This window comes from Schistocerca americana, chromosome 7 (assembly GCF_021461395.2).
Source record: "Schistocerca americana isolate TAMUIC-IGC-003095 chromosome 7, iqSchAmer2.1, whole genome shotgun sequence".
NCBI lineage: Eukaryota > Metazoa > Arthropoda > Insecta > Orthoptera > Acrididae > Schistocerca > Schistocerca americana.
This window is the reverse complement of record NC_060125.1, coordinates 462,204,114-462,226,568: the sequence shown is the minus strand read 5'-3', so window position 1 is coordinate 462,226,568 and position 22,455 is coordinate 462,204,114. Positions and strand designations below refer to the sequence as shown.

Sequence of the window (22,455 nt, the reverse complement as noted above, 5' to 3'; positions counted from 1 at the left end):
TCATTAACTTCATGTTTCGAAAATAATACTCAGTTGCTGTCTCTGTGTTAATTTGTACTTTTCTTTCGGCAAGAAGAAGGAGGTAGTCAGTCGTTGTCCTGTGTCTCAAAGTATAAATTATTGGGTTTGTATTTATTCGAAACTGTGCTTTTGGAACGGTTTCACTTTGTTTCGTTGCGTATATGGGACTAATGACTTTCGTGGGAGGCGAGAAGTATTTCTTCGGCTTCAAATCAGACTATGTCGAAGTTATGCTGCGTTCATGCACGCAGTTTAGCTACAATAAATAAAGTTGAAAGGAAAAAGCATTTGGTCACTTAGAAACGAAAGATATTGACTTAATCATGGATATCCAGTAGTATAGTACGCAAATGAGCTAAGCAAATTCCGAATAATAATTTACATTGAACTGGTGACGTAAAAGTTGAACAAGTAACATACACAGTAGGGGGTCCAGTTTGAAACTGGGTCTACGCATGAGGAGCCGGCTTCGGTGGTCCAGCGGTTCTAGGCGCTCAGTCCGGAACCGCGTGACTGCTACGGTCGCAGGTTCGAATCCTGCCTCGGGCATGGATGTGTGTGATGTCCTTAGGTTAGTTAGGTTTAAGTAGTTGTAAGTTCTAGGGGACTGATGACCACAGATGTTAAGTCCCATAGTGCTCAGAGCTATTTGAACCATTTTCTGCGCATGAGGAAAATGTAAGATGTCATAGGCGACGGAAATTTTCGAAGCCGCTGGCTACATAGAACGCTACGATTCACATAATAAAGCCTCCTACACTGATGAGGTTGCATTTTCTTACTGGGATGGAGTTCGAAAATAAACAGCGAAATTAAAAATAAGAAGATAGACGGAAATTACGAAAAATCAGAAGAAAATTTCTCATCCTCCGCAATGGAAAATACACAGCAGTGTTAAAACACAGTAGAAAATTGCGAAACAGTTGAACAGAACCTTCCGGCTCAGGCAAATAATTGCGATAACTTCATCACCAAACTAAATACAAAGACCGAGAAAAGGGGTTAAGCAGCTGAAAGTCAGATCAATCTAGAAAGTCGATGAAAAGCTCCGTGAGTGGGAAACGAAAGTAGGTATAGTGGAATAAGTCTAGACTACACGATGATGAATTAAGTGAAGTCGACACAATCAGTAAATAGAAAGGTGAAACCACAGAAGAACTGGATAAGGTCAAGGAGCAATTCGAACAGCTATTGCTGTGAATAGACACCTGATCAGATAGGTCCTAGGCGGCTAAATTGAAAGATCAGGAAGGAATAAATGTAATATTTCAACTCAAGTAAATTCCGGTGGATGTTTATCGCACAGCCCGTGACGCATTGGTCGAACACTTCAAAGAAAAAAATCTTAGTAACAACGCAGGCATTAATAAAAAGGATAACAAACAACCATAGGCGGAGAGGAACGGTGAAAGTACGAGGAAGAATAGCGTAAGGTAGCTGACAGATTCTGCTGTATACATGCTGAAACAAATCACTCAAGCTTCAGTGATTTGATGAACACCAGCTTGTACGGGGTGTCAGTAAATATAGGAAGACGAGATCGGAAGCTACTTTCTTTCTGTGCTAAAACACGCATTGTTCCCTGACAGTCGAAACAGTTATCATCCAAACATTTTGACTGAACACTTTGAAGACTGACTGCTGACGGGGTGGTTTGCAGGGTAAAAGATATGTTTCATCTGAGGAGAACTCAGGAAGGAATCAACAGAAAATATGCAGATAACAGCAGTCAGGCTCAGAATGTATAAGGAGCTTATTTCAGCATTTTTAAATGAGTACTAGCCGACAGATAAGCAACGGCGCGTAAAATGCAGCATGCTAATGATGGAACTGTATGCCGACTCGCAACACCAACATCTGATTCAGTGTTTTAAAGATATATTTGAGACGCAATTACTTTCTGCACGCATCTTACAAGCAGAAGGGACTGATTAAAATCTGCTAAACGTAATTTCCGTTCAAAAATGGTTCAAATGGCTCTGAGCACTATGGGACTTAACTACTTAGGTCATCAGTCCCCTAGAACTTAGAACTACTTAAACCTAACTAACCTAAGGACATCACACACATCCATGCCCGGGGCAGGATTCGAACCTGCGACCGTAGCAGTCGCGCGGTTCCGGACTGCCCGCCTAGAACCGCTAGACCACCGCGGCCGGCGTAATTTCCGTGCCACATTCAGAGAGAAATTATGATCACAGGCCACGGTATGCACCATATTAATTCGATCCAGTACTTATTACAAGATATTGGGTTCCATTGCAGAGCCAGATTAAAGGAGCCTGTACAGTTCGTACAAATGCACTTCGAGCCCGAACAAAATGCTTCAAATAATTTGAACAGGTAAACTGAAGCACCTGCACAGTAAGAATGGAAAATAGACGATGGGGATTACAGTAGTGTCCACAGTAATGGCGTAATAATGGAGGACAAAATGATCAGCTTAGTAGGCATAGAAACTGTTGAGGTTTGAAGTCCTCATCCATGAATAATCCATGTGATTAATGGGGAAAGTAGAAATAATATAACTGACTGACTTGTAACTTCTGCTCTAGAAAGCACAAGGACGCAATTAAACTTGCATGTCTGTTTTCAGAAGATTAAGAAGGCTCTATTGGGACAGGAGGACGATGTAGTTTGTTCTCACTGCTCATCAATCAATGTAGATATAGGCAACAGAATTGTTCACTTTGTTATTTGTCCTTGAAGTCAAATCTCAATGTTAGATAAATATATGTACGATGTATGTGACCGAGAATGACATTGGCCGGATTTGAAGCTGACCAGTAACAAGATACACGGAGCTCTTAACAATTGAGCTGCACATACAAAAAACATCAAATAAATAAATAAATCAATAAAAATGTAAAAACAGATTGGCGACGATTTCAAGTGTCAGAGGTAAGAGTTTAGTGGGGATTTCATGGTCATAGACAGACTTAACGTTGTTTCCTCATCAGCCCTTACTTTCATGAACAAGCACGATATGGTGCTCCACTTAGCTGCTATGTTCGTGAGAGGGATGTTGCAGTCCAAGAAATGAACTTTTATTTCAATTATTACATTGACTGTATCATCCTGTTAGTCTTAATTGCTCTGGGGTTTTGAGAACAACCAGAAGGAAAACTCATCACATTCGCAATGACATTAACAGAGAATTAGAACACATTAAATGAACTGACGTCAGGGAAGATTTAAAGTGTTATGATCACGTGCACGTATATTCACAGGTATACTGATGTCATTTTGCACGTATCTGTACCAATTAAAGGTAAAAGAACACTGGAGATTCTTTGTAAGAAGTGTTCAAATATGTGTGAATTCGTAAGGGACCAAACTACTTAATCTAGCCTAAACTAAATTATGCTAAGAACAACACAGACACACACACATACTCATGTCCGATGGAGGACTCGAACGTCTAGAGGCTGGGGGCGTGCAGTCCGTGACGTGACGCCTCAAACCACGCAGCCACTCCGTGCAGCAGATTCTTTGTAAGGCCATACCAAATCTCTAGGGGTAGCATCTTTGATTCATTATCAATACGTCTTCGGTCCTGGGTTCGATCCCCACCACTGCCTAAATTTTGATAAATAATCAGCATTGGCGACCGAAAACTTCCGGCATAAGAAGTCAGCCTGATTCTGCCAACGGCCTTGTCAAAGAGGGCGGAGGAGCGAATAGAGGTTCAGGGCACTCTCTGGTCCTAGGGGTGGGAAATTGCCCCTAAAGGGGGAAGAATCAGCAGTGATCAACGACATGAGGATGCAGAAGGCAATGGAAACCACTGCATTAAAGACACGTAACGTGTATCCACAGGATATGTGGCCTGTAATTGAAGAAGTGTCATGATGATCTCTCCATTGGCAAAAGATTCCGGAATAGTCCCCCATTCGGATCTCCGGGAGGGGACGTCCAAGGGGGAGGTTACCATGAGAAAAAGATTGAATAATCAACGAAACGATAACGTTCTACGAGTCGGGGCGTGGAATGTCAGAAGATTGAACGTGGTAGGAAAACTAGAAATTCTGAAAAAGGAAATGCAAAGGCTCAATCTAGATATAGCAGGGGTCAGTTAAGTGAAGTGGAAGGAAGACAAGGATTTCTGGTCAGATGAGTATCGGGTAATATCAACAGCAGCAGAAAATGGTATAACAGGTGTAGGATTCGTTATGAATATGAATGTAGGGCACAGGGTGTGTTACTTTGAACAGTTCAGTGACTGGGTTGTACTAATCAGAATCGACAGCAGAGCAACACTGACAACGATAGTTCAGGTATACATGCCGACGTCGCAAGCTGAAGATGAACAGATAGAGAAAGTGTATGAGGATATTGAAAGGGTAATGCAGTATGTAAAGGGGGACGAAAATATAATAGTCAAGGGCGACTGGAATGCAGTTGTAGGGGAAGGAGTAGAAGAAAAGGTTACAGGAGAATATGGGCTTGGGACAAGGAATGAAAGAGGAGAAAGACTAATTGAGTTCTGTAACAAGTTTCAGCTACTAATAGCGAATACCCTGTCCATGAATCACAAGAGGGGGAGGTATACATGGAAAAGGCCGGGAGATACGGGAAGATTTCAATTAGATTACAGCATGGTCAGACAGAGATTCCGAAATCAGATACTGGATTGTAAGGCGTACCCAGGAGCAGATATAGACTCAGATCACAATATAGTAGTGACGAAGAGTAGGCTGAAGTTCAAGACATTAGTCAGGAAGAATCAATACGCAACGAAGTGGGATACGGAAGTAATAAGAAATGACGAGATACGTTTGAAGTTCTCTAACTCTATAGATACAGCAATAAGAAATAGTGCAGTAGGCAGTACAGTTGAAGAGGAATGGACATCTCTAAAAAGGGCCATCACAGAAATTGGGGAGGAAAACATAGGTAGAAAGAAGGTAGCTGCGAAGAAACCACGGGTAGCAGAAGAAAAACTTCAGTTGATTGATGAAAGGAGGAAGTACAAACATGTTCCGGGATAATCAGGAATACAGAAATACAAGTCGCTGGGGAATGAAATAAATAAGAAGTGCAGGGAAGCTAAGACGAAATGGCTCCAGGAAAAATGTGAAGACATCGAAAAAGATATGATTGTCGGAAGAACAGATTCAGCTTACAGGAAAGCCAACACAACCTTTGGTGACATTAAAAGCAACGGTGGTAACATTAAGAGTCCAACGGGAATTCCACTGTTAAATGCAGAGGAGAGAGCAGAGAGGTGGAAAGAATACATTGAAAGCCACTATGAGGGCGAAGATTTGTCTGATGTGATAGAAGAAGGAACAGAACTCGATTTATAAGCGATAGGGGATCCAGTATTAGAATTTAAGAGCTTTGGAGGACTTACGGTCAAATAAGGCAGAAGGGAAAGATAACATTCCATCAGAATTTCTAAAATCATTGGGGGAAGTGGCAACAAAACTACTATTCACGTTGGTGTGTAGAATATATGAGTCTGGCGATATACCATATGGCTTTCTGAAAAGCATCATCCACACAATTCCGAAGACGGCAAGAGCTGACAAGTGCGAGAATTATCGCACAATCAGCTTAACAGCTCATGCATCGAAGCTGCTTACAAGAATATTATACAGAAGAATGGAAAAGAAAATTGAGAATGCGCTAGGTGACGATCAGTTTGGCTTTAGGAATAGTAAAGGAACGAGAGAGGCAATTCTGACGTTACGGCTAATAATCGAAGCAAGGCTAAAGAAAAATCAAGACACCTTCATAGGATTTGTCGACCCGGAAAAAGCGTTCGACAATATAAAATGGTGCAAGCTGTTCGAGATTCTCAAAAAAGTAGGGGTAAGCTATAGGGAGAGACGGGTCATATACGATATGTACAACAACCAGGAGGGAATAATAAGAGTGGACGATCAAGAACGAAGTACTCGTATTAAGAAGGGTGTAAGACAAGGCTGTAGCCTTTCGCCCCTACTCTTCAATCTGTACATCGCGGAAGGAATGATGGTATTAAAGGAAATGTTCAGAAGTGGAATTACAATACAAGGTGAAAGGATATCAATGATACTATTCGCTGATGACATTGCTATCCTGAGTGAAAGTGAAGAAGAATTAAATGATCTGCTGAACGGAATGAACAGTCTAATGAGTACACAGTATGGCTTGAGAGTAAATCGGAGAAAGGCGAAGGTAATGAGAAGTAGTAGAAATGAGAACAGCGAGAAACTGAACATCAGGATTGATGGTCACGAAGTCAGTGAAGTTAAGGAATTCTGCTACCTAGGCAGTAAAATAACCAATGACGGACGGAGCAAGGAGGACATCAAAAGCAGACTCGCTATGGCAAAAAAGGCATTTCTGGCCAAGAGAAGTCTAAAAATATCAAATACAGGCCTTAATTTGAGGAAGAATTTTCTGAGGATGTACGTCTGGAGTACAGCATTGTATGGAAGTGAAACGTGGACTGTGGGAAAACCGGAACGGAAGAGAATCGAAGCATTTAAGATGTAGTGCTATAGACGAATGTTGAAAGTTCGGTGGACTGATAAGGAACGAGGAGGTTCTACGCAGAATCGGAGAGGAAATGAATATGTGGAAAACACTGATAAGGAGAAGGGACAGGATGATAGGACATCTACTAAGTCATGAGGGAATGACTTCCATGGTACTAGAGGGAGCTGTAGAGGGCAAAAACTGTAGAGGAAGACAAAGATTGGAATACATCAAGCAAATAATTGAGGACGAACGTTGCAAGTGCTACTCTGAGATGAAGAGGTTAGCACAGGAAAGGAATTCGTGGCGGGCCGCATCAAACCAGTCAGAAGACTGATGACCAAAAAAAAAACCAAATCTCATTGGCGCACAAAGATAAATTGCAGGAAGAGATTATGCACACAATGCACAAAGACGTTACTGAAGTGACAGTCGGCTCTTACAGTTACTACCCATGGGGTGTCGTTGAGAAGTATGGCACTATTCAGTTAGTATTAGAATGAAACTGTACCAGTAACAAGATTAAGAATGAGACTGATAGACCACAAATATTCGAAGAGATGCGGCAAGATCCTTTGGGTAGCCTGTGTTCACGGTAGTAGACTTATGGCTAGTTATCGGCAGGCAGAACTACGCCATATGTGTCGAAAGTACAGGTGGTGATACCAATTTCGGAAATTACTGTTCGGATTGAGCAAAGAGGAAAATATGGTTACACTGCGGCGTATGCATAAAATTTAGATGATTTTTAGCTGTGTATTCTACGTTACTTCTGTATTTTCCTTCACTCACAAAGGTTGTATTTCCTTTGTATTAATCTATTTTAATGTGTATTTTCGTCAGGTATGATTTGAGTGACGTTAATTTCATGGATTGGTTACACTTTTGACTGGATTTTTTAAATATTGTTTATTCTTAAATTCATTATTACTTTTTTCTATCAGTTTAATGTTATTTTATTGATGTTTTTATGCAACATCAGTCATGTATAGATCCTTTAAGATATCGATGTTGTAATTTGATTACCAATGAAATACTTAATGGCAACTTACTTCTATTCGATCAAGTTGACATTGAAGTTATTGGACTTGTCTTGCTATACATCTCATGTTGTCCTCTTTTCAATGTACCATTATATTTTAATGTTGTCACTATTTTTGATTTTTATTGGCAATTTTGTTTCCTGTGGTAACTTACGTCAAATCATGTATGACATGTGATACATCTGTGATAATTTTTGTGAGTATTTCGATCGACTTAATGATTTTTCCTGTTTGTCCTTATTTCGTTTATCAGTCCACATTTGTATGTAGTACAGCTGCCAATAATGATGTTCCACAACCGAAACTGGTAGTAAAATAAAATAAGGTTATCACAGACACCACACTCTTACTCATTTTGTAAATGTTCGCAAATTGACTGGTATAACTTGGGACTCTCAGCGTAAAATCAGAGAACGACGACATGTGCAACATGTTACAGTGTATGAATGCCCCATCTTACTAATTCATTAACACAGACGATGTGGAGAAGGCGCTATATGAATCATGTAGGCTTATTACAAGTGTTCTGAAATACTCCCCCCGCCCACCCCTTGTAGATCTCTGCCAACAAGCAGATACAGTGCTACCAGATATTCACCGAGACGTAGCTGCCAACACAATGATAAAGATCATGGTTTTTTTTTTTTTTTGTCATCAGTCAACTGACTGGTTTGATGAGGCCCGCCACGAATTCCTTTCCTGTGCTAACCTCTTCATCTCAGAGTAGCACTTGCAACCTACGTCCTCAGTCATTTGCTTGACGTATTCCAATCTCTGTCTTCCTCTAGAGTTTTTGCCCTCTACAGGTCCCTCTAGTACCATGGAAGTCATTCCCTCATGTCTTAGCAGATGTCCTATCATCCTGTCCCATCTCCTTATCAGTGTTTTCTACTTATTCCTTTCCTCTCCGATTCTGCGTAGAATCTCCTCATTCCTTACCTTATCAGTCCACCTAATTTTCAACATTCGTCTCTAGCACCACATCTCAAATGCTTCGATTCTCTTCTGTTCCGGTTTTCCCACAGTCCATGTTTCACTACCATACGATGATGTACTCCAGACGTACATCCTCAAAAATTTCTTCCTCAAATTAAGGCCGGTATTTGATATTAGCAGACTTCTCTTGGCCAGAAATGCCTTTTTTGCCATAGCGAGTCTGCTTTTGATGTCCTCCTTGCTCCGTCCGTCATTGGTTAGTTTACTGCCTAGGTAGCAGAATTCCTTAACTTCATTGACTCCGTGACCATCAATCCTGATGTTCAGTTTCTCGCTGTTCTCATTTCTACTACTTCTCATTACCTTCGTCTTTCTCCGATTTACTCTCAAACCATAGTGTGTACTCATTAGACTGTTCATTCCGTTCAACAGATCATTTAATTCTTCTTCACTTTCACTCAGGATAGCAATGTCATCAGCGAATTGTATCATTGATATCCTTTCACCCTGTATTTTAATTCCACTCCTGAACCGTTCTTTTTTTCCATCATTGCTTCCTCGATGTACAGATTGAAGAGTAAGGGCGAAAGGCTACAGCCTTGTCTTACACCCTTCTTGATACGAGCACTTCGTTCTTGATCGTCCACTCTTATTATTCCCTTCTGGATGTTGTACATATTGTATATGACCCGTCTCTCCCTATAGCTTAACCCTACGTTTTTGAGAATCTCGAATAGCTTGCACCATTTTATATTGTCGAACGCTTTTTCCAGGTCGACAAATCCTATGAAAGTGTCTTGATTTTTCTTTAGCCTTGCTTCGATTATTAGCCGTAATGTCAGAATTGCCTCTCTCGTCCCTTTACTTTTCCTAAAGCCAAACTGATCGTCACCTAGCGCATTCTCAATTTTCTTTTCCATTCTTCTGTATATTATTCTTGTAAGCAGCTTCGATGCATGAGCTGTTAAGCTGATTGTGCGATAATTCTCGCACTTGTCAGCTCTTGCCGCCTTCGGAATTGTGTGGATGATGCTTTCCCGAAAGTCAGATGGTATATCGCCAGACTCATAAATTCTACACACCAACGTGAATAGTAGTTTTGTTGCCACTTCCCCCAATGATTTTAGAAATTCTGATGGAATGTTATCTAAGACCATGTTAATCAGCAAAAAAATCCAGCAACCCGAAGATGTGGTCCAGTATAATTTCCTCAATACCACTTCAGTCAGGAAAGCAGTAGCAGCTACAGCAAAATAACAGTTGGGGTTCTCTCGAGAATAACTCTACCTTGCAGTCCACTGAGGAAACTTTCCCACCTGGGTATCAACACAAGGAGAGAGGTCAGTCAACATTATTCGTTCGTGAAAGGTCCGTGTGTAACCATCAGAAATGATACATAACCATGAATAGCATTAACTGTGTCAATGGCTGTGCCAGGGCGGAAACACCATTTGCCATCAGGTCACTGGAGTTAGCACTACTGGGCGTGGCCAGTACTGGGACGGGTGACTGCATGGGTATGCTGTGTGCTGTTGACTACTTTCCCTTTTACTTTAGGGGAGGGGGGGGACAGGAGGGGCGGTGTCTGTGACCGAGAATGGCACTGGCCGAATTTGAAGCTGATCAGTATCAAGATACATGGTGCTTTTAACAATTGAACAGCACATACAAAAAACATCAAATGAACAAATAAATAAATAAAAATAGAAAAACAGATTGGCGACGATTTCAAGTGTCAGAGGTAAGAGTTTAGTGGCGATTTGATGGTCATAGACAGACTTATCGTTTTTTCCTTATCAGTCCATACTTTCATGAACAAGTACGATATGGTGATCCACTTAACTGCTAAGTTCGTATGATGGATGTTGCAGTCCAAGAAATGAACTTGCATTTCAATTAACTTTTGATTGTAGCATCCTGTTAGTCTTAATTGCTCTGGGGTTTTTGAGAACAACCAGAAGGAAAACTCGACACATTCGCAATGACATTAACAGAGAATTATAACACATTAAATGAACAGACGTTAGGGAAGATTAATGACAATTGTTATGATCACATGCATGTATATTCTCAGGTATACGGATGTCATTCTGCACGTGCCTGTACCAATTAAAGGTAAAAGAACACTGGAGATTCTTTGTAAGAAGTGTGCAAATGTGTGTGAATTCCTAAGGGACGAAACTACTTAGGTCATCGGTCCCTAGACTTACACACCACTTAAAGTAGCCTAAACTATATTATGCTAAGAACAAAATACACACACCCATGTCCGAGGGAGGACTCGAACCTCTAGCGGGTGGGCCCCCGCAGTGCGTGACATGACGCCTCAAACCACGCAGCCACTCCGTTCTTTGTAAAGCCATGCCAAATCTCATTGGTGCACAAAGATAAATTGCAGGAAGAGATTTTAGACACAATACACGAAGACGTTACTGAAGAGACAGTCGGATCTTACAGTTACTACCCATGGGATGTCGTTGAGAAGTATGGCACTATTCAGTTAGTATTAGAATGAAACTGTACCAGTAACAAGATCGACAATGAGACTGATAGACCACAAATATTCTAAGAGATGCAGCAAGATTCTTTGGGTCGCCTGTGATCACGGTAGTAGACTTTTGGCTAGTTATCGGCAGGCAGAACTACGCCCTATGTGTCGAAAGTACAGGTGGTGATACCAATTTAGGAAATTACTGTTCGGATTGAGGAAAGAGGAAAATATGGTTACACTGCGGTGTATGCATAAAATTTAGATGATTTGAAGCTGTGTATTCTATGTTACTTTTGTATATTCCTTCACTCACAAAAATTGTATTTCCTTGGTATTAATCTATTTTGATGTGTATTTTCGTCAGGTATGATTGGAGTGATGTTAATTTCTTGGACTGCTCAATAGCTTGTATTTTACTTACTTACATTTTTTACTGGATTGTAAAATATTGTTTATTCTTAAATTCATAAATGCTTTTGTCTGTTACTTTAATGTTATTTTACTGATGTTTTTATGTAATATCAGTCATACGTAGAAACCTTAACACATCAATGTTGTAATTTGATTAACCTATAAAATTTAATGGCAACTATCTTCGATTCGATCAAGTTGACTTTGAAGTTATTGGACTTGTCTTGCTATACATCTCATGTTGCCCTCTTTTCAATGTGCCATTATATTTTAATGCTGTCACTATTTTTGATTTTTATTGGCAATTATAGTTTTCGGTGGTGGATCTCTCGAGAATAGCCCTACCTTGCAGTCCACTTTGGAAACTTTCCCACCTGAGTATCAACGGAAGTAGAGAGGTCAGTCAACTTTCTTCGTTCGTGAAAGATCCAGGAGTAACCAACAGAAATGATACTTAAATGTGAATAGCATTAACTGTGTCAATGCATGTGCCAGTGCGAATACACCATTTCCCATCAGGTGTCTGGAGTTAGCACTATCGGGCGTGGCCAGTACTGGGACGGGTGACTGCATTTGTATGCTGTGTGCTGTTGACTATTTTCCCTTTCTTTTTAGGGGAGAGGGCACAGGTGGGGCGTGTCATAAGACCCTCATCAGTGTCCAGAGTCCAGTTTTAAATTCCCAACTGCTCCCCAGTGTCTCAAGAAGTGAGGGCACGCGACACTGTTGTAGTGACCCGTCTGTCGGATGGGGACGTTAAGCTCAATGGCTCTATTGGTGCTGTTGGAGAAGAGTAGGCAATCAGCCGACACCGGTTTCACCCTCTCTTTTCTAGCATAATCACCAACACGAACATGACTCTACACACACACACACACACATACGCGCACACACACACACACACACACACACACACATCACAATCAGCTGGAGACGACACAGTCTTGTACGCATGCAGCTCTTGTACTTCGCGAAGGAAAGATGCCTGCGAGCTCAAATTATAGGGACAGCCTTCCCAATTTGGTAGATGAACCTACTCTTTCGGGTCGTCCAGTCATTCATGCCATATAACTTTACTTTTTTACTACGAAATATGATTGTGAAGGATGGCGAACTATGGATAAACTTCTGAGTTGCCAACTACGCCCTTGATCTTGCAAGGACGGAAATCTTCTGCTCGCTACACAGGTAGCAGATCATGATTTTGGACTGGGATGGTATAGCTTGACAGTTCTCTCTTATATTTGTCTGTAATGGTAATCCCGTGTATTGTGCTTGTTGCTGATACAAATAAATATTTAGTTAAACCAACAGCAATTTAGACAATCCGCGCGTGGTGCAAGAGTTGTGGAAGGTACTGGTGCTGTCGATACTTGATGTTAGTCACCATGAGCTCCAACTTGTTCCGATGTCAACTTACTAGCGTTCGTGGCCGTTGTATTCGGTGGTGGTGGTGCTCCTGGTGGACCATCGGCTCCAGGTTGTGTGTTGTTTACTGAACCTGGAACGAGCGACAAAGACTGCTAGTAGTAAAGCAAATGTGGTTAACCGTATTGGAAAATTAATGGAATAATTAACTATTATCTTTACTACGTAATAGATGGTTGTTACTGTTACTTGAAAACAGCGTACATAAATTGACAGTGCGCTTCCGGATGTTGCGTCTACTTGTTGTTACCACTTTATGCTGAATATTTCGACAGTGTTATATGGGTACTGCTATTTTTGTTATTTGTACTCGCTTCCCAGGCTCTAACCAGACTGTGAACAACCATACTTGCCATTTGTAGCCAAGCTAAACTCCCGCCGTCCACTTCGCACATTGATGTTCTTTTCTCTTTCGGAACTCACTCTTATGCTCCGTGAGACGCAAGTTCTCTCAACGTCTTCCAACTCTGTTGGACATGATGGCCAGAAGTCTTTTTTATTTCGATAGGTTCATTAATTATGCTGTTCCAGAAACTTAGTGTTGTCACTGATATACTTGTCTCGTCGTATTTCATTTCATCGTTATAATCGAGGTAGTGCTCCGCGACAACTGATTTGCTTAGACGGGTGAGTCGCTGACTTTCCCTATATCCCTCCTCGACTGTTCTTGAAGTCCGACTCAAGTCAGAAATGCCATATTTTCACGGATTACTTTCCAGCTTTTCAGCTGACATGAAGGTGCGCGAATGTGTAATGTGTAGGAGAATCTAGGTCTCAGAAAGTCGGGTGTGTATCGAATTCCATGCGAATGTGGCATGTCTTACGAGGGGAAGACTATGGTAACATTCGAGGAGAGATGTAGGGAATACCAGCGACATAAAAGTTAAACTCTTTCCGAACAGGCCATGGAGGCTCAATGACACCGACCAGCCGCCGTGTCATCCTCAGACTTCAGGCGTCAGTGGATGCGGATATGGAGGGGCATGTGGTCAGCACACCGCTCTATCACCGTATATCAGTTTACGAGACTGGAGACGCTACTTCTGAATAAAAGAGCTCCTCAGTTTGCCTCACAAGGGCTTAGTACACCCTGCTTGCCAACAGCGCTCGGCAGACCGGATAGTGACGCATCCAAGTGCTCGCTCTGCCCGACAGCGCTTAACATCGGTGATCTGGCGGGAACCATACCAGCGACATATCCGACTAAAGCAATCAAGCAAGTCCGATTTTGCTGAGCACTGCCACAAATATAACCATTAAATGAAACACTATGATAAATCGTGCTGCGAATACCAAGTTTCTGGAATAGCATGATTAAGGAGTTTAACGAAATAACTATGTCACAAGCCTTAGTAAAGAGGGTCGACGGTTTCAATTTAAATAACGCTATGGGTCCAGAAATCAGTTTATTGGAATCTCACCTGACATTAAGTGCACCATAGTTGGAAGACACTGAGAGAATCTGCGTTTCACTGAGTATCAGTACGAGCTTTAGGAAAAACCGAGCATCAAAAGGCGTAGAGGGCGGCGGGAATCGAACTCTGTTACAAGTATTGTCGCTAGACCAATTATAGTTTACAGTACATATGTAGTCCAGAGAGCGAGTACATGTAGCAGAAACACTCGAAGCACCTGTAGGAGATTGTAGATTTGATGGTCGAAATATTGTGCATAAAATGGAAACAACATATTCGCTGAAAACCGAGAAGAAGACTATTGCTCAATTCTTCCGAGATAACTTGCGAGATTACAACGTAGTGGTGTGCAGGAAAAGCGGCCGGCTAAGTATTCCTAATTTTTAAACTGAGTAGGAAAATGGCTCTGAGCGCTATGGGATTTAACAGCTGTGGTTATCAGTCACCTAGAACTTAGAACTACTTATACCTAACTAACCTAAGGACGCCAACACATCCATGCCAGAGGCAGGATTCGAACCTGCGACCGTAGCAGTCGCACGGTTCCGGACTGCGCGCCTAGAACCGCGAGACCACCGCGGCCGGCAAACTGAGTAGCAGTAGACGGAAATGGATAGTGTGGTGTCACCGCCAGACACCATACTTGCTAGGTGGTAGCCTTTAAATCGGCCGCGGTCCGGTAGTATACGCCGGACCCGTGTCGCCACTGTCAGTGATTGCAGACCGAGCGCCACCACACGGCAGGTCTAGAGAGACGTTCTAGCATTCGCCCCAGTTGTACAGCCGACTTAGCCAGAGATGGATCACTGACAAATACGCTCTCATTTGCCGAGACGATAGTTAACATAGCCTTCAGCTACGTCATTTGCTACGACCTAGCAAGGCGCCATAGCATTTGATAATTAATATTGTGAAGCTTGTACAGTAACGAGAGATGTTCACCAAGTGTGGATTAAGGTTAAGTACTACATCAACTACGTACTTTATTTGCTACTATTAATTCCCTTAACTGTTCCAGACCTCACGCCAGTCAGCGTGTAATTAAACGCGTGCATTTCGGCTTCCTCTAGCAACACAGTGTTGGCTCTTCTGCCAACACTTCAGATAGAAATGGATGATTATAATCTGCAACTATTGGAGTGAAATACGGAATAATTTAATTACCTGAGGATTAAATTAAATACTTTAAACAATTTACTTTTCACAAAGTGCCAAAATGGTCATTTTTCCGGACATGAGCGGGCAGAATGACCGCCTAATTTTAAACCAAAACACTAGAGGCAGAAATAGTTTTATCTTAAAACAAAATATTTTTTTATCTCAAACCTTGTTTCAAATTAAGTCACTTACATTTTTAACAAATAATACCCAAATTGTGCTCCTCAGCTCTCGTACAGTATTCGGGGATCCAGAGGAAGAGAAATTAGCGCTAAATACACTCTTCGACTGTCCTTGAATCTGAAATTTTTTTTCCGCATTACATGCACTCTCACTGTTCATGGTTGTCAAGAAGAGCTCTTCTAGGGATGGGTGTCCTTCAATTCAAACTCCTCTTTTTGCTGCGTTTCTTGTGTTCGGCTGCTTTCCGTGTTTCCTTCTTTTTATTTTCTTTCTCTTCTCTTTCTTTATTTGTTACTTCTGGGTCACTTTTATGAGGACTTCATGCAAGTAAGGTTTTCCCCCTACACAATCGGTGCCTAGCAAGCAAAGCGGGCAGAAGTCACCGCTAAGACGGCCAGTTTCCCAGAATTGACGCCATCACGCAAAAAGTTGTGTACTACCTAATAGCATGACCCAAATTTCAGTAACTAAAGTAGATTATCGAGTCAAGATATGACACTTCCACCCAACTTCATTAGAAAGACATAACTCACACTTCCTGTCCATAATAAGTAAATAAATTGATCATATATGTAACGTCAGGGAAACCTAAATCCTCAAAAATCAGTATATCTCTGAGGTTCGGGGCTGCAAACAGGTTAGAATTGGTGGTGTGATTCCTTAATTAGAAGACAAGTTTGAAGTGAATACTGTCAATTCCCATTGCTATTGAGTTGCCACGTCCTACGCTGGTTTCTGAGACTCAGCGTTCTTCCGAGTAGCATGACTCAGTGCAAGGTGTCGACATTTGTGATTCGATTCTGAATTTCTTGTGAAGAAGGCTCAGCATGTTGTCTCGGATGAAGACTCCTCTACAATTGTAGTATACATCTGGATGATCTGGAAGGTTTCTGATTGATTACACTATGCTGCAACTGAAAATTCGAAACTGCAAAACTTTTACAGAAACGTATATCTCTGCTCGCATTTTATTCTTTACGAATAGCAAATTAAAATTGAGAAATTTGCACAATGGTGGGAAATTAAGAATACTGGATCATTGTAAATTAAAAAACCAGAGGTTGCTAAGTTATCAAAGAGAGCATTAGGCAATATACGAAAAGAGTATAACAGGACAGGAATGATTAGCTGCGAGATATGAAATTGTAAAGGCAGCAAAAGGTCAAATAAAAAAATGGAGGAGATCCTATAGAACCAAATGCAAGACATGGAAGATATTTAATTTAGTTCACTTAAAGAAAAAAACACATTGAATAGATGAAATTATCTAAGAACTACTTACGATTACTTAGACGTAATTACAAAACAGTTCCATCGGAGATTCAAGATAGAGGAAACACCATTGGTCTTCGAGCACCATTTAACTGTCCCAGTTACAAAAATGCAGCAGCCGACAGTTGGAATTAATACTGAACCATCAGTTGGATATGTGATTGTAGCCCGATGCTAAAACGAATTATTTACAGAGGAATGGAAGTATCTTGCACAAGCCGGCGTGGGTTACAAACATTTTGGGCTTTAAAAAAAGGAGAGAAGACACAAAGCAATGCTTACCATAGACTGAGGAAAGGCATAGAAATACTTATAATATGTGTAGATTTAGAAGAAAATTTTTGACAGTTGAAGTGGAACAAAAACCGAAATATTGAAGTTACTGGTGATAAAAGACGGAGAAAGATAGTTACCTTTAACTTCAAGGAAATTCTACATAAATTTTATCTTATCTACAGATTCCGAAAGAAGTAAATCAAAGCAAAGGCAAATTTTAAAAGGGAACTGAGGTTCATGGACAAACAAAGGTCTTTAAGTGTGTCGATTACATTGTTATTTTCCAAGGATACAAGATGATAGGTACGAGGTGCATTCAAGTTCTAAGGCTTCCGATTTTTTTTTCTCTGGACTGGAAAGAGATAGAAACATGCGCATTGTTTTAAAATGAGGCCGCGTTCATTGTCAATACGTCCCAGAGATGGCAGCACCGTATGGTAGATGGAATTTTACCGCCAGCGACGAGACTGAGAACTGTTTTAAATACTTAAAATGGCGACGTTTTCCTTAATTGAATAGCGTGCAATCATTCGTTTTCTGAATTTGTGTGGTGTGAAACAAATTGAAATTCATCGACAGTTGAAGGAGACATGTGATGATGGAGTTATGGATGTGTCGAAAGTGCGTTCATGGGTGCGACAGTTTAATGAAGGCAGAACATCGTGTGACAAGAAACCGAAACAACCTCGGGCTCGCACAAGCCGGTCTGACGACGTGATCGAAAAAGTTGAGAGGATTGTTTTGGGGGATCGCCGAATGACTGTTGAACAGATCGCCTCCAGAGTCGGCATTTCTGTGGGTTCTGTGCACACAATCCTGCAAGACGACCTGAAAATGCGAAAAGTGTCATCCAGGTGGGTGCCACAAATGCTGACGGACGACCACATGGCTGCCCGTCTGGCATCTAGCCAAGCAATGTTGACGCGCAACGACAGCATGAATGGGACTTTCTTTTCCTCGGTTGTGACAATGGATGAGACGTGGATGCCATTTTTCAATCCAGAAACAAAGCGCCAGTCAGCTCAATGGAAACACATAGATTCACCACCACCAAAAAAATTTTGGCTAACAGCCAGTGCTGAAAAAATGATGGTGTCCACCCACTGCTTTGCAAAGGGCACTACGGTGACAGGTGCATCCTACGAAAATGTTTTGAAGAACAAATTCCTTCCTGCACTGCAACAAAATCGTCCAGGAAAGGCTGCGTGTGGGCTGTTTCACCAAGACAACGCACCCGCACATCGAGGTAACGTTACGCAACAGTTTCTTCGTGATAACAACTTTGAAGTGATTCCTCATGCTCCCTACTCACCTGACCTGGCTCCTAGTGACTTTTGGCTTTTTACAACAATGAAAGACACTCTCCGTGGCCGCACATTCTCTAGCCGTGCTGCTATTGCCTCAGCGATTTTCCAGTGGTCAAAACAAACTCCTAAAGAAGCCTTCGCCGCTGCCATGGAATCATGGCGTCAGCGTTGTGAAAAATTTGTACATCTGCAGGGCGATTAGGTTGAGATGTAACGCCAGTTTCATCGATTTCGGGTGAGTAGTTAGTTAGAAAAAAAATCGGAGGCCTTAGAACTTGAATGCACCTCGTAGAACTGAAGATAAGGGCGTGCAATACAATTTTTGTGGAAGATGGGTTGAGCTGAAGATAAACTGCATGAATCATAAGCTGAAAAGAAGATAAGTTAGAAGGAAAATAAGTTGGAAGGAAAATAAACTGAATGGAAGATAAGTTGAGCGAAAGGGATATTGTCCAAAAGAGGTGATAAGGAATACACCAACAAAAAAACGAGATTTAAGGAGTGCAGTGCAGTTTCAATAGAAAAGGCTGGGATAATTAGATTGGGGGATGAGACACTTAAAGCAATGGATCAAGTTTCTCATTTGATCATAAAAATAACTCATGGTGTCTAAAGTGGAAAGGAAGCAAATATGCAACCTGGCAACATGAACTACACTCCTGGAAATGGAAAAAAGAACACATTGACACCGGTGTGTCAGACCCACCATACTTGCTCCGGACACTGCGAGAGGGCTATACAAGCAATGATCACACGCACAGCACAGCGGACACACCAGGAACCGCGGTGTTGGCCGTCGAATGGCGCTAGCTGCGCAGCATTTGTGCACCGCCGCCGTCAGTGTCAGCCAGTTTGCCGTGGCATACGGAGCTCCATCGCAGTCTTTAACACTGGTAGCATGCCGCGACAGCGTGGACGTGAACCGTATGTGCAGTTGACGGACTTTGAGCGAGGGCGTATAGTGTGAATGCGGGAGGCCGGGTGGACGTACCGCCGAATTGCTCAACACGTGGGGCGTGAGGTCTCCACAGTGCATCGATGTTGTCGCCAGTGGTCGGCGGAAGGTGCACGTGCCCGTCGACCTGGGACCGGACCGCAGCGACGCACGGATGCACGCCAAGACCGTATGATCCTACGCAGTGCCGTAGGGGACCGCACCGCCACTTCCCAGCAAATTAGGGACGCTGTTGCTCCTGGGGTATCGGCGAGGACCATTCGCAACCGTCTCCTTGAAGCTAGGCTACGGTCCCACACAGCGTTAGGCCGTCTTCCGCTCACGCCCCAACATCGTGCAGCCCGCCTCCAGTGGTGTCGCGACAGGCGTGAATGGAGGGACGAATGGAGACGTGTCGTCTTCAGCGATGAGAGTCGCTTCTGCCTTGGTGCCAATGATGGTCGTATGCGTGTTTGGCGCCGTGCAGGTGAGCGCCACAATCAGGACTGCATACGACCGAGGCACACAGGGCCAACACCCGGCATCATGGTGTGGGGAGCGATCTCCTATACTGGCCGTACTCCACTGGTGATCGTCGAGGGGACACTGAATAGTGTACGGTACATCCAAACCGTCATCGATCCCATCGTTCTACCATTCCTAGACCGGCAAGGGAACTTGCTGTTCCAACAGAACAATGCACGTCCGCATATATCCCGTGCCACCCTACGTGCTCTAGAAGGTGTAAGTCAACTACCCTGGCCAGCAAGATCTCCGGATCTGTCCCCCATTGAGCATGTTTGGGACTGGATGAAGCGTCGTCTCACGTGGTCTGCACGTCCAGCACGAACGTTGGTCCAACTGAGGCGCCAGGTGAAAATGGCATGGCAAGCCGTTCCACAGGACTACATCCAGCATCTCTACGATCGTCTCCATGGGAGAATAGCAGCCTGCATTGCTGCGAAAGGTGGATATACACTGTACTAGTGCCGACATTGTGCATGCTCTGTTGCCTGTGTCTATGTGCCTGTGGTTCTGTCAGTGTGATCATGTGATGTATCTGACCCCAGGAATGTGTCAATAAAGTTTCCCCTTCCAGGGACAATGAATTCACGGTGTTCTTATTTCAATTTCCAGGAGTGTATAATAAGACTTCAGCTTTGGCAACAATTCTTTCTTAATACTTATAAAACCTTCGGGGCTGCACCATTTCTAAAGGATCTAAACATAAAATGTAGCATACATGAGAAACAGAGCAACACATTGGACAATATATAACAAATACATTGTGAATAAGTAAATAAAATATGTAAACATTTTAGAGCTGACACCTACTCAGTGCCGGCCGAAGTGGCCGTGCGGTTAATGGGGCTGCAGTCTGGAACCGCAAGACCGCTACGGTCGCAGGTTCGAATCCTGCCTCGAGCATGGATGTTTGTGATGTCCTTAGGTTAGTTAGGTTTAAGTAGTTCTAAGTTCTAGGGGACTAATGACCTCAGCAGTTGAGTCCCATAGTGCTCAGAGCCATTTGAAACATTTTGAACCTACTCAGTCTTTATAGATACTCAGTATCTCGTAGGTGCTACTACCGTGAAGCATAAGTGCACGTTCATTGGAATGCTCTCATGATGGCGTAAAGAATGCAGATCCACTAGATGGCACTCACGTATGTGATTGTTCTGATTTACCCCTAAGAGTCTTCGGGCGCACTTACTCTGTTTCAGGAGACACATTAAATTTCATTGTTGTAATGAGTTGCTGGATTTAACCCAAGCATATATTGTTTATCACAGCTTCCATGTCACGTCTAGTGACGAAAAGCATCCGCTTTTTTCCGGTTACAAACAAAACTATTTTTGAAGCGGAGCTATACGTGCCCATTCGATATAGTGGTTCCAAAATAGTTTAGTGCCATATTTCCTTTATCGATGTGCACTAAAGTAAAGCGTAAAACACTTAGAATAAATAATAATCTACCAGTTACTCAGCATACTGGTGCATGGCGGTCTACTGAAACATTACAGGAAATGCTCTAACACCTCTTAGGAGGACCACTCTGTATTACGATTATGTTACAATTTTGTAGACTCAATTTGTACCACAAAATGTTACAATAACATTGTAAAATGTGTGCAAGTAAACCGCCGTCTTTTAGAACTGCTATAAAGTTCTTATTAAAACCAAGTAATTTCCGCTTCATTCTAAAGCATCTTCAGTGATTACTGTAAAAATGTGATATTTTTCTCTTAGAATTTTGTTTGTTATGATCATGAACAGCTCACATGCTTCTTTTATAACTGTGAACAGTGTTTGTTCTTTCCGTTACTCATGATATTTTTGTTGGGCACTGAATTCTTCTCGTTTCCCACATGTATGTGCTGAGTTTTTGCACAGCAGTTTCAATACACTAAATATATTGACATTTCTGTGTTGGAAAATACCAGCGTAGTCTCGCCATTTGTTGTGTCTGTTTTGCTGTTGCGATTGAGTTCGTTTCTGGTTCGTTTTGGTTGAGGTGGAAACGTGTACTATAGCTCTGTGACTAACGAGTCCCGCAGTAGCAAAACAATACACATGAAATGTAGAAATAACAGTATTGCTTCCCAACACAGAAAAGTGAATGCTTTCGGGGCAATGAAATGAGTGTGTGCAAAAATTCAACATATACACCAGAAAGACACAGAAGAATGCAGTAAACTACAACACAAGACGTGAGTAACGAAAGGAGTAAAAACTGTTTATATTAGTAAGTGAAGCATACGAATTGATTATGATCATAACAAAATTATATGAAGAAAAATCGTATTGTCAAAGTGACGACTGAAGAAGCTTTAGAATGAAGCGAGAGGCATGTAGTGCTATTAAGGCACATATTACAACTGAAAAAGACATCAGTTAACCTATACAGTTATATGTGCACCTACTGAGAAAAGGGGAAAAAACAAAGCAGATAACGTGAGATGGCCACATGTCAAAATTTTGCAGCATTTGAAGTTTTTCACGACACAACGTGACGTCCCTTCCATGACTTGCGCGTCGATGAGGATGAAATGATGATGATTAGGACAACACAACACCCTGACCCTGAGCGGAGTAAATCTCCCATCCAGCC

At 42.1% G+C, this 22,455-nt stretch overlaps 1 protein-coding gene across 2 annotated transcripts in view; it reads right to left on the bottom strand.

Moving 5' to 3' along the window:
- LOC124622660 overlaps nucleotides 1-22,455 on the bottom strand; it is a 55,889-nt gene that overhangs the window by 8,118 nt on the left and 25,316 nt on the right. For both annotated transcript variants that reach the window (XM_047148454.1, XM_047148452.1), the window contains one exon: nucleotides 12,791-12,871. In XM_047148454.1, coding sequence (XP_047004410.1) covers nucleotides 12,791-12,871 — 81 coding nt within the window. The remainder of the gene's footprint in view (nucleotides 1-12,790; nucleotides 12,872-22,455) is intronic.